The sequence below is a fragment of the Pteropus medius genome, unplaced genomic scaffold, assembly GCF_902729225.1.
Source record: "Pteropus medius unplaced genomic scaffold, Ma_sr-lr_union100, whole genome shotgun sequence".
Taxonomy (NCBI): domain Eukaryota; kingdom Metazoa; phylum Chordata; class Mammalia; order Chiroptera; family Pteropodidae; genus Pteropus; species Pteropus medius.
Genome location: NW_024340693.1, coordinates 617,085 through 629,070, shown reverse-complemented (window position 1 = coordinate 629,070; position 11,986 = coordinate 617,085). Strand labels below are relative to the sequence as shown.

The 11,986-nt window shown below is 51.4% G+C and overlaps 1 protein-coding gene across 4 annotated transcripts in view; it reads left to right on the top strand.

Annotated features, from left to right (window-relative positions):
- Positions 1–5,035, top strand: part of B3GLCT (beta 3-glucosyltransferase) — a 64,814-nt gene extending 59,779 nt beyond the window's left edge. For all 4 annotated transcript variants that reach the window (XM_039861712.1, XM_039861640.1, XM_039861743.1 and 1 more), the window contains 2 exons: positions 1,149–1,293; positions 4,586–5,035. In XM_039861712.1, the coding sequence (XP_039717646.1) occupies positions 1,149–1,293; positions 4,586–4,753 (313 nt within the window). In that variant the 3' untranslated portion in view covers positions 4,754–5,035. The remainder of the gene's footprint in view (positions 1–1,148; positions 1,294–4,585) is intronic.
- The last annotated feature ends 6,951 nt before the right edge of the window (positions 5,036–11,986 follow it).

Here is an 11,986-nt window from a genome sequence, read left to right as displayed (position 1 = left end):
TGGCCGCGTTCCATCGGGTGTCTTAGCAAGGGCGGGGCGTCCGGCCACGCGCGCTGGTGAAACTGCCCTGCGCTGGGCCCAGCCGAGCGCGGGGTCAGCATGCCGGGCTCTCTGTCCCCCGCCACCCGACCGAGCCACACGCCTGCTGCTGCCTCGGGGAGCGCTCTGCAGCGGCACCTCGTTCTCACGTGTCTGGTGCGTCCGGCTCTGCCGAGCGCTGTGTGCGAGGCCCTGTATTTGGCAGGGGGAATATTTGGGTACGTTTTAGACAGTTTTGCCTTCAAGGGAGCCAAGGCTTATTGGGGATGAACTTGTGGACCATCTCGGTCCCTTCAGCCCTATCAGCGACTGGGTTCACGATGTGAGGAGGTCCATTCACTCGGACCGGAAACCAGTCTGTGTGTTAAAGAACTTGGTGCAGACGTGGAGAGGACAGGAGGGGTGAAAGGGAGCAGGTGGCTGTCCCCAGAGCGGGTGGCTTCACCACAGGCAGCTGCTACTGCCCCTGAGACAAGTGCCATTTTCCGGAGCCCATCGTGGGGACTGTGCGGCTGCTGCTGTCCGTCACAGCGCTGCATGCGAGCTGGACCCGGGACTGGCTCCTCGCCACTGCCGTGGGACCGCCACCGAGGCCCCGCTGCGGCCTGTGGCCGCCCACCATCCCCTCCTCTACAGAGTCCCTCCAGGAAGGACCCAGCACAGCAGGTCACGGGCCGTCAGGGCTCCATGCGGCAAACCAGTCTCTTTCTCCCCCCACCTCTCTGTTTTCTCTTTCTCAAAATCGCCGCATGGAAGCTTCTAGACTTGGACAGGGCGTGGCTTTGCAGTTAGAGTTGGTCTCACGGTGCGTCCCGTGCGAGGCGCGTGTGTCTGTGCCCGTCTCCCTGCCGGTCTCACTGGGGGGTGAGGGGGGAGCTAAGCTTAGTCCAGTCTCCGGCCGCGTCGCAGCCGGGGACGCGCACCGCACCGTGGGCACCGCACTGTGAGCGGCAGGTGCGTAAGGAAGCGACGCTGCGTGTCGCGTCGCGGAGGAGAGGAGAGTGGCTCTCCTTGTGCAGCGAGCACGGGGCGCTCTCCCCAGGGCTCCCCGACGCGGGGGTCAGCGACCGCGAGGAGAGGCTCTAACACGTCCGCTCTGCCTCCCCCAGGATGGTCTTCAGCAGAGAGGCCGTCAGGAGACTGCTCGGCAGCCAGTGCCGCTGCCACAGCAACGACGCCCCGGACGACATGGTGCTGGGCATGTGCTCCAGCGGGCTGGGGATCCCCGTGACGCACAGCCCCCTCTTCCACCAGGTGAGGGGCCGGCGCCGCGCCCGGAAGGGGGGCGGCTCTCTGCTCACTGGGGGCCCCGCTTCCCGTGTCCTTCTGGAGTCCATCGGGCTCCGCGGGCGTCCCTGCCCCACGCTTTGCCCAGGGGGTTGGTGCTGAACACGCACAGCGTGAGGATGGAAGGCAGAAACACCTAGAAAGCGAAATGGTGTTTGACCGGCATCCTTGCGGTGTGGGACCAGGGAAAAGTTTTTTCCTTTCTTATGAGTTAAAAATTGATGGCATTTAAAAATTATTAGATGACATCTAGAAACGGACAGGACTGACCTCATGCTGTCCTGCGGGCCACCAAGTGTACGCGACTCTACACTGCCCTCCGTTTTCATACTGTCCATCGACTGCCTTTTGATTGGACTTACCCCACTTTGGATGCTATTAAACTGACTGGATAAACTTTATTAAATTTCACAGTAGCTCAATAAACATATTTTCGGGGGGTCACCGAAAAGAGAGGAGAGGGTGCTTCCTGGGGTACTTAGTGCTAACAGCTTCAGCATGTTGCAGTTTGGGGATGGAGAAGGAAATTCTTCTACACTATTTTTAATAATTTTTTGAAGAATCGGGTCAGTGAACATTCCGATATTGTAAGAATAAAAGCAGATATACTTGCACTAAAAAAAAAACTAGAGCCCACACCCATTTAATGCTTTTCTGCAAAACATTCAAAGTTTTTTGAAATTTGAAATGAATACATGTGTGTTTTTAGTGCCCTCCCTCATGTTGAAAATATAGTTTTCATGCTTTATTGCGTAACCGGCAGCAGTAACTATCATAGCGACATAGAGAATTGGGCACGACAGAAATAGCACTATAGAAAATAGCGTGAATGAAGCAGCCGAGGTGTTTGCATTGTCGAGAAAGGCAGAGTCCACTTCTGCATTCCACGGGACCGCAAGGGAGGATGCAGATAGACCTTTGATGATAAATGTATGAGAAGCATCCTTCCGGTACAGTCAGAAGGTACCGATCCATCTTTTACTACCTCGAGTGCTCTCAGCCGTTTTAAGCATGTGTGTCGTGTTACGAAGACAGAGAAAAGCGAGTTATTCCTTCTCGCTCTCTCCCTTGCTCCGTCCCATGTTTCGCTCATCGAAATGGAAGGGGGATGGACACTTTTGGTGTATAAGAGAAATAATTTATCACTGTTAGTATGACAGTCTTAGATTTTTATGGCAGCCTTTTTCACTTAGGGAAAGAATACATTGGTAAAAAAAAAAAAATCTTTAAACGTGCTTTGAAGGGAACTTTTAAAAAATTTTGTTTCCCACATTTTCAAACTCTCGATTTCTCTAATTCACATAATAAATTTTAAACCTTTCTGAAATCGTAAAATGTGCTTCAGCCCCCTGCCCCAGCAGGCACGGCGGTGTCTTCCCATCCCTGAGCCCCTTACGCAGCGTGCGCTGATCGGGTGTTCCTGCCATTTGTAAGGTGTGCACGCTCATCCACACGGAGCATTAGTTCATCCTGAGGAAGAATGGCGGATTCCTGATGGGTTAGAGACAGCGTGGGCGTCCGGAGCCGTCTCAGATGCAGAGCCGCCTGGGGCACCTGCCTTCCTTCCCTTTGGAGTCAGGGAAGGTTGCGCTGAAATTATGGGCTCCGAAGGGGGCTTCGAGGAAGGAGTACCTACCCTAACATGCCCCTTTTTAAAAACAAAGTTTCTAGGGCACGTGGCTCTCTGTCTTTTTAAAACTATACGCCACTAATGGGTGTGGCAGTGTGCATCGCTTCCCTTTCTTCTGAGGCCATTGTGGAATTTCCTGAGAAGGGAACTGAATTTGTTTCTCCTAGGTTTTCTTCCTGGCGGCAGACTCTCAGAGGGCCTTGCCCACCAACACACGTAACATGGATTCCCTCAGCGAAAAGCCAGAACGTTCCCAATTCAGTTAGACTTTATTCCGCTACCTTTATTGACTCTGTCTCACTGTCTTTTCCTTTAAAATTGTCTTCTTAAATTTTTAACCGCATGGGCACCTAGCATTTTTAAAGGGCCACACAATGGCCAGTACGAAGCTCCCTACACTGTTTTGAAGGCTTCCTCACAGGTGGTATTGTCTGGACCCTCATCTGAGAAGTGTGCCGCCCCTGACTGAGGCCTCCCAAGGAGGCCAGGGTGCCCAAAGCCACACTGATGTGCCGGGCCTGGGGCTGAGGGCAGCCCCACTCCAGCATCTGTGAGCCATGCTGCCCAGGGGGGTTGTGACTCCTGTGAGCTCTGGTGTCTCATCGGTAAGTGGGGGATGAGCCACGATACCCTGTCTTGCAAGGGTGTTTCAAGGACCGGAGGAAATAAAATTTAATGAAGGTATTATGGGAACCACTCCAGAAAGTTATTTAAATATGCATATCAAAAATTTAAGCAGAATGTAATAAAATATCAGCCGAGAGAAGACTTGTTTTTGAAAGCGTATCCTATCTAGTTTCACTAAAGTCAAGACTTTTAGAATTGACAAGCCAGCGAGTTACCGTAACACGTCTGAGCTGTGTGAGTTTGTAAACAAGGTGAGCGTGGAGAGACCACGGATGCTCTGTGTAGAGCAAACGGTTCCGCTGACGGTTCCGAACCTTGCGGGCTACTTCTCCGGTCTTGTCGATGTCGGCTGCATCTGGCTCTGCTTACATTTCACATCTTAAGTGTAGAGAATTTCGAAATGAAGGCGATGCAGACGCTTCTGAGGCCCTCTTGCACGGCGTTCACGTCACTCAACATGCCCTCTCACACTTCTGGGGCCAGATGAGTCATTTAGGTGGGAGGAGCGTGCGAGTCGCTTCACCCTTCTCCCTGCCGAGTGCCACAATCCCGCCTCCGGAGGACATCCTCCTAATGACACATCGGCAGGGGACAGGCGAAGGGACCCGAGGAGGCCTGCCCCACCCCGCACGGCCCGCCTGGCCAGAGTTCCTTTAGACAGCCCGGGAAGTGGCAGTCTTTTCTGCCATTCCACCGGTCACGACAGCAACTTAGTGCCTTTCCGGGGAAAGCCTTTTACACTTGTCCCCCACGGTTCAGGTCCCAGAGGCGTGACGGTGGACGCGAAGGCGCCACACTGGGGAGGTTAAAGTCCCTGGAGACGCAGAAGCAGAGAGCCTACAGAGAGAGGGAAGCTTTTGGTGGGAAGAGGGTCCTCCTCACTCTTTGCTGCCCATCGCAGTGTCCCATCTGAAGGAATGCCCTCGGGTCACGCGCCCCGCCGCCGCTCGGGGCCAGACTGGCCTGGCTGAGCGGCGGCGTGACACTCTGCTCTCCCCGCAGGCCCGGCCCGTGGACTACCCCGAGGCCTACCTGTCCCACCAGGTCCCCGTGTCATTCCACAAACACTGGAACATCGACCCCGTGAAGGCTTACATCACGTGGCTGGCACCCGGCGAGGAGGACGAAGCCAGGCCGGACGCAGGGCAAGGCGTTAAAGACGAGTTATGAAGCCTGGGGGCCAGGGGCACACCTGGGCACTCCTGGGCCAGGACCGGGCCTGCGTGCCGAGTGCCGCCTGCCTGGGCCCTGCAGCTCCGAGAGGCTCTGCCTGTGCTGTGTTTTGAGGCGGGGAGAAAGGCGATCGGGGGAAACAGATTTTGTTTTTCTGGGAAAAATTACTTACTTTTGCGTCCTGCGTTACTGTACTGCACAGTGATTCTTGTGTGTTTGTGAAGCTGTGACACAGCAGCTTTGTTACCGTCACGGGAAAATAAATGGCACTAGAAGTCACCTTCCTGTTCCTTCTCTTCATTCTAATGAGTTTCAGTTGGGCGTGAGACAGGACGGAGCAGCGTGCTGGGCTGTCACTCTGCAGAGGGAGGGAGGGGAAGGGAGGTGGGGGCGGGCACGCAGAGTGGCGTGAACTTTTTAATCACATTATGGATGATGGAAATTGCATCCTGGTCACTCGGCAGGAATAATGCTGTAAAGGATGATTCCCAAAGCATGAAAGTCTAGCTGCGAAATATCCCCTCCGGTCCATGATCAGGGTCGTTATGTTTTATGTATGTTTCTGTTGGTGCCTCATAAAAAGAGAGGTCTTTCGCGGGAGAGGGTCTCACCGCTTCAGAGGCTCGTTTGGGTTCTATTTTTCTCCTGTTCGCAGTCGCCGGTGGGGGGCTGGGTGCTGCGGAAATGCGCCTTCGCTGTTTAAAAACCAAGTCGTCCTGTTTTGTCTGTCTCCGTGAGCTCTAAGTAAGTCTCAGGAAGTGAGTTAAATTATCTTGTACCTGAGAGTTTGTCTCATTTTTCTCTGCCACTCTCCTTACTCAGAACAGACTGCCAGGGTACCAGCCCACAAACCAGGAGAGCACCGTGATGTGGCAATTCTCCCGAGTTCTTAAAGAATGGAATTTGAACACAGTATTTCAAAACAGCTCTAATTTTCAAATCATATCTTCAATATATAGTAATTGAACACATTCAATATTACTCTATAAAAAGTACTGTCTTTTCATGTTTTAATACTATAATTCAGTACTCTAAAGGTATTTGCCTAAAATTTGATTTTGATATGCCAAACTAATTTTGGTGCAGTAACATACTTGCCTTCTCTCTCTCTCTCTCTCTTTTTTTTTTGAAAATAAAAACTGCTATTCGTTAACTCTGTTTGCAATGCCTTTATAATCAAGCACGGGTTTAAAACCAAACCACCAAGCGTACCTACGCGTGTGCTTTTTAACGACGTATTTTTCTTGTAGCTTAGATTGGACTCCTTCCCCAAGCGATGCGACAGTATTTACCATTTTTCCAAATTAGAAAATACAGGACTGGGGAGTTTTCAGCGACACCTGAAAACAATGCAATCACTTTTCTGCACGTAGATTTCGTGGTCTGTCCAAGGCAGGGACCAGGGACCACCTGCTGGGTGAGAGGCACCCTGACAAGCGGCTGCTGAGGACGTCAACATTATTGTCACTGGACTGCTGTCACGGCTTCTACCATCGGCACCTCTAACACTACTCCTGGAGGGCCTGGCTGCCCACCTGGTGGAGGACGGTCTTCAGTTTCTCCTATACCTGCCCCGCCAGTCGTCACCCCGGGAAAACAGGTTCATCTGACAGGATCGAACCAGCGTCTGTGCATGAAGACACACGCTGAGCTTCCTCTGTTCCTATAGTGCCTTCTGCTGACCCCGAGCTCCTCCTCCGGGCTCCTAGGCGTCTGTGAATTATGTTTACTTTCGGAACTACGTTAGCCTAGCGACCAATAACAGGTTCTGATCCCTTAAATGGATTTGTTAGTCCAGTGGGTGTGCGGAGGGGTGTGGGGAAAAGGAATGAGTGAAGTCAGGAAAAAGCTGGCAGCTCAGTAAACAGTTTCCAGAGAGAAAACTGATGAAAGCTATCCTTTCACAAGGAAACCATGAGACGTCGAAGACATGTTTATGCAAAGTCTGTAAAACCATGGTCTGTATCACATGATGGATGGGAGATACTGTTTCGGAACTGATTGCCGTAGAGTTCACATCTTAAGAACTAAGTTTTGAATCTGAAATTTCCAGGGCAGATATTGTCCCATTTGCGTTTCCTTTGTCTTTTTAATAGGAATTTACTTCCAAGGATGATTTCTGCCCTAGGGCTGCGGACATCGAGGAGTTACGTGTGGGGTCATCGGAATGCTATTTTTGCTTTTAAGCCACTTCTGCTTCTACAGCCAAAGCAAGCTGTCTGACTGCGGGATTTTTTACGTTAAGTCAGAAACACGGACATGAACACAGCCTTCACAGACTGGGGGCATAAAACGACAGGAAGCTAGCCCGCAGGGGACACTCAGGTCTGTCAACATCACTGCCTCTGAATGTCCTGGTTTACTGAATATCTTTGTGCTTCCACATCCACGTCCATTATCCGTATTTATGTATTTTTCCTCAAAAACTAACAATAGGGCAGACGTTTATGAGAATGCTTCTACTGTCTTCCATTTATAATCAGAGATGTAATTTCTGGGAAGTAAAATGAATGGATTCATTCAGCAACTGTTCGGTATCAAACAGCCACTGTTTGATACTGAAACTGCCGGACAGTCTAGAATGCCCCTCGTCTGTCCTGTCCATCAGGCCATCGCTGGCGTCTCTGGACGCCTGGCACACAGGGCTCCTGCTTTCCGGTCAAGCATTTCACAAATGCGTCACCTGCAAAATGCGCTTTCTTCCTGTGGAGAAAGTGAAGGCTTTGTTTCTGACATTGTCTTTTAGAACATGTTTCACTTTAAAGACATTTACATTTCTGGAGGGAGTAAGGGACATAAAATAAACTGTAAAATTAATGAACAAGATGACTTGTGATAACGAGAACTACTATAAAGGCGCTAAGGATAGGGTCCCGTGATGGAGACGCGGGTGGGGTTGGGGACCACTCTGGGCGGAGCGAAGACCCAGCTGGACCGGAAGAGTCAGACGATGCTCTGGGCGTCCTCGGCAGAGGGACCCGCCAAAGCGGAGGCAAGTCTGGCAAGTCTGAGGAGGGCAAGCCCGTGTCCAGACTGTGGCGAGCTGTCATCAAGGTTGGTGCCGGCAGCCAGGCGATGTTAGACAAGCGGCAGATGAGGTCAAGCTCCGTAGAGAAGTCGGGGCTGGAGACGGAACTCAGGACTCGTCAGCACTTTGAACGGTTTGAGAAACGCCAGGCTGCACAAGCACGGGCAGGGAGAGGGACAAACGGAGCCAGCGAGGCGGCGGGGACACCACGAGAAGCGCGTGACCAAATGTGTCCCATGGTGCCCAGAGGCCCCTTAAGAGAGGACAGAGAAGTGACCACGTGATTTCAGCAGCATGGAAGTGACCTTGACTCCCAGTGAGTGGGGCAGAATGGGGAAGAATAGGCGTTGCGATTGCTGAAATTCTAAACAATTTTGGGAGGTCTATAGTTCTTTTTATAAACTATTTTAAAGACAAGGGAAAGCAGCTTGGGGGAGGGCGGACACGGGGCCTGAGGGAGTTTGTATTTTAAGATGGAAGTCTTGGGAATGTCTGCGATGAGAATGGTCAGTGCAGAGGGAGGATGATGGGTGACAATCGGCCGTCCTGGGGAAGTGGAGTCCGGAGCTCAGCGGAGGGACCTACTTTGACAGGAGAGCCACCACCAGGCAGGGGCGGGCGTGGGCAGAGGGCGAGATTACGAGCTGCAGACACGGAGGTGGGCCGTCTGCGTCTCATCAGGGCCGGCGAGTGCGGGCAGTGCTCTCTGCTGAGAGGGACTGGCTTGTCCCAACGCAAGGACAGCTCGCTGTGCTGGGCGCTGCTCAGAGTGTCCGCAGCATCCTGACCCTCACGGCAGCCCTCTGGGGTGGGCTCACTGGTTCCCCCAAGCGCACCGGGGGCTACAGAGGCACAGAGAGATTAAGTAGCCACAGCTGCAGGTTACACAGCTGGTGGGGGGGCGGACCTAGGTTTTGACCCCAGACAGTCTGGCTCCAGGGTTCGTTCATCTCGTCCCTGAGCCCTTTCACCCCCACCAAGAAGAGCATGTGGCTCCGTCGTCCGCTCACGTGGCATATTCTGAGGCTGCCCTGTGGTACGTGGGGCTTCCTTGCATGCCAGCCTATGAGTCAGCTCTAGACATTTCTAAACCCAGAGCGTCTGTTCACCGCTTTCCCTTCCTGACATTCCTCGGCTCGGTTCTGCCGATCTCTCAGCGGGGACCGGCGTGACTGCTCCTGCACATGGAGTCGCTCTGAGCACTGGGCCATGCGGCCCCAGCGCTGGCCTCACGGTGCGACCCGGGGGCTCACCTGTGTCTCGGGCCTGAGATCTGTCATGAAATGACATGGCTTGAACTTTAAAATGTCACGATTCTACCACCCTAATAGGGCACCTGCGTAACTCCAGGTGTGACTCCCACCTCCGCGCTCCACTACGAGCAGACTTTCATGTCACGACTTCGAGGTCCTTTAACAGCAGGGAATTATCCCCTCTGTCAATCGGGACAACTTTGTCCCATTATGTATAATCAATTTGAAATAAGGTAATTTTAAGGTAATATTTTTTTATGGATGCAAAATATTTTTTATGGCTCATTCCATAAATATTGATTACAATGCAATGGTGAGCAAAAGCTGACAATTCTCTGTCCTTGTAGAATTCATAGTCTAGGGCACGGATGGTAATAAAAACTACTACCATGCTCCTGAGGCATATAATTACAAACTTCAGTAAGTGCACAAAGGGAGACGGGCTTTGATCTGGGATGTAAAAATAAAAAGCAGCTGGCTGAGGAAAGGGGCCAGAAGGCCCCGTGGTGGAGGGATTACGGCTCCTCTGAGAAACTGGAAAAGGCCAGCATGGCTGGAGTGCGCCGAGCTCACGTTTGCCAGACCCCTTTGTAACCTGCTCTCTTCACTTAATAGTTCCTGGACATCCTACACGCTGTAACTATTCTGTACCGAAATCCCCATGTAGTATTTATGTATGTTTCCATCACGATTTATCTAAGGAATTCTTTATCATTGGTTATTTCGGTTATTTTCTCTATTTCACACTTTTTTTTAGAGTCTCACCAGTATGTCATTTCCACACCTTTGATGATGTTTTATAAGAAATTAAACTAAAGCGTGAGAAATAGGATGACTTAGCTAAGACCGGACATTGAGGCAATGATTTTGAGCTGAATCGCTTACAAAATAATAACCACCTCGAACGCAATACCCTCCCTCCCTCTCTCCCTCCGTTCTCCCTTTATCCCCCTTCCTCTGTCTGCCTGAGCCCCTTTGCTCAAAGTCTGGAGATTATTAATGACATCTTCTACTACATACTTCGGTGAACAAGAATCTTGGACAACGGGTACAGAAGTCAGAAAGCAGACAGAATCCAAACAGAACCAGAGCTGAGGTTCCATTTTGCTACTATTAAACTTAATGCCGACAATTAAGTTTTAGGGGGGAAAATCCATCATGCTAAATTAATGTAGTTGGTTTTATTGGCTTGGAAATGTTTGTATATACTTTGTGAATTAGTTTCGCTTTTATAGTTGCATAAGCGTAAGAAGTTGTTACGGACTGAACTGTCGCCCTACTAAATTTGTGGGTGGAAGCCCTCAGCCCACTGTGACCATATTTGGAGACGGGGCCTCCAGGGAGGTGATTAAGGTTGATAAGGTCATAAAAGTGGGACCCTAACCCAACAGAACTGGTGTCCTTATACAAAGAGAAAGGGACACGCACCCCCGCACGGAAAGGCCACGTGGGGACACAGCAAGAAGGGGGCTGTTTACGAGCCTGGGAGGGCTGCCCCAGAGTGAAACCGATCCTGCTGACACCATGATCATCCACGTCTGCTGTTGAAGCCCGAGCAGACTGTGACAGAAACGTACCACCAGTCCTATGTGTTACACATTTAAGTAGAATCACAATGAAAGTGACTTAAGCTGACTGTCAGATGCCGTGAGCTGTTCCCTGGAAGAGGGACTTGTATGACTCGGGTTGACAAACGGGGCTTTGCAGTTAAAAGAGTGTGCTGGAGTCATAACACCGGGACTCTGCCGACTTGGCTCTACGGCTTCCTGTGTGGTGCCGGACACGTGACTTCACCTTCTACACCTCAGCTTCCGCATCTGCGAAGTGGGTATAAAAACAGTTCCTGCCTAAAGGGTCGTGAGGAGTGAATGAGCTAAGAGATATGTGAATCAACACCCGGCAGAGTATATACACGTCTACATCTAAACCATGTCTCGCGTTTAAAAATCATTCATGCCGTTTGATCCATATCTGCCTCATTCTGATAAATTTCCCTAGTCAAACAAAAAATTATTGAGAGCCACATATCTCACTTACAAGCCTTGTGTGTTATTAGTAAATAACTTGTTATTGACAAAAACGGAAATGGAGAGCATAGGACGCCCTACCGTTCCCACGTGAAGGAGACTGAGCTGCCAGTGAGACAGACGCTGAAGAGAGGGGGCATGCGACAGCCCGTGAGCTCGGCTGGGCTGCCGGTTCTGACACAGGCGCGAATTACGTGCTTTTACAGTTGCATGTCCTCTGGTATAGCAAAGGTGTCCTGGGCATCGTTCAGCTGATGGCTTTTCCAAGGACCCATAGGACCGATTAAAAATTAGATTTCCTTTTCACAGAGGGCAACAGAATCGCGAAGCTCTCTGCACACATACTCAAGACTTTGGGGCCCTTTTCTCTAAAGTGTGCACCCGCAGTTTCAGCTTCCAACCAGGAAGGACGTGTGACAGGACGTGAAAGCTTTCCACTGCGCCAGGGTCTCCACGTGCCGTCCGTGGTGGCTGCCTACCGCTGCTGTGACCGGTCACCACGCCGAGCGCTGGCACACAACGTGCATTTACTCTCTTAGTCTCGGAGGTCGGAGTCTGAGACAGATCTCGCCCCTGGGCCGCGAATCCGGGCGTTGGCAGGGCTGTCGTCCTTGTGGAGCCCCCAGGGGAGAATCCGTGTTCCTTCCCTTGAAACAGGGAACACGATTCCTTGAGGCTTCCGGGAGCCACCTGCATCCCGGCCTCCCGGCCACTTCCGTTCCCAAAGACAGAAGTGACGCCATCTTCGGACCTTTCCCTACCTCCTCTCTCCTGCTCCCTCCTATAAAAGCCCTGTGATTACACTGGACCGTCCTGAAGAATCCAGGGCAATCTCCCAATCTCAAACTTACTCATATCTACACACTTTTTGTATAGTAAAGTAACACAGTCACAGGTTCTGAGGATCGGGGTGTAGACATTG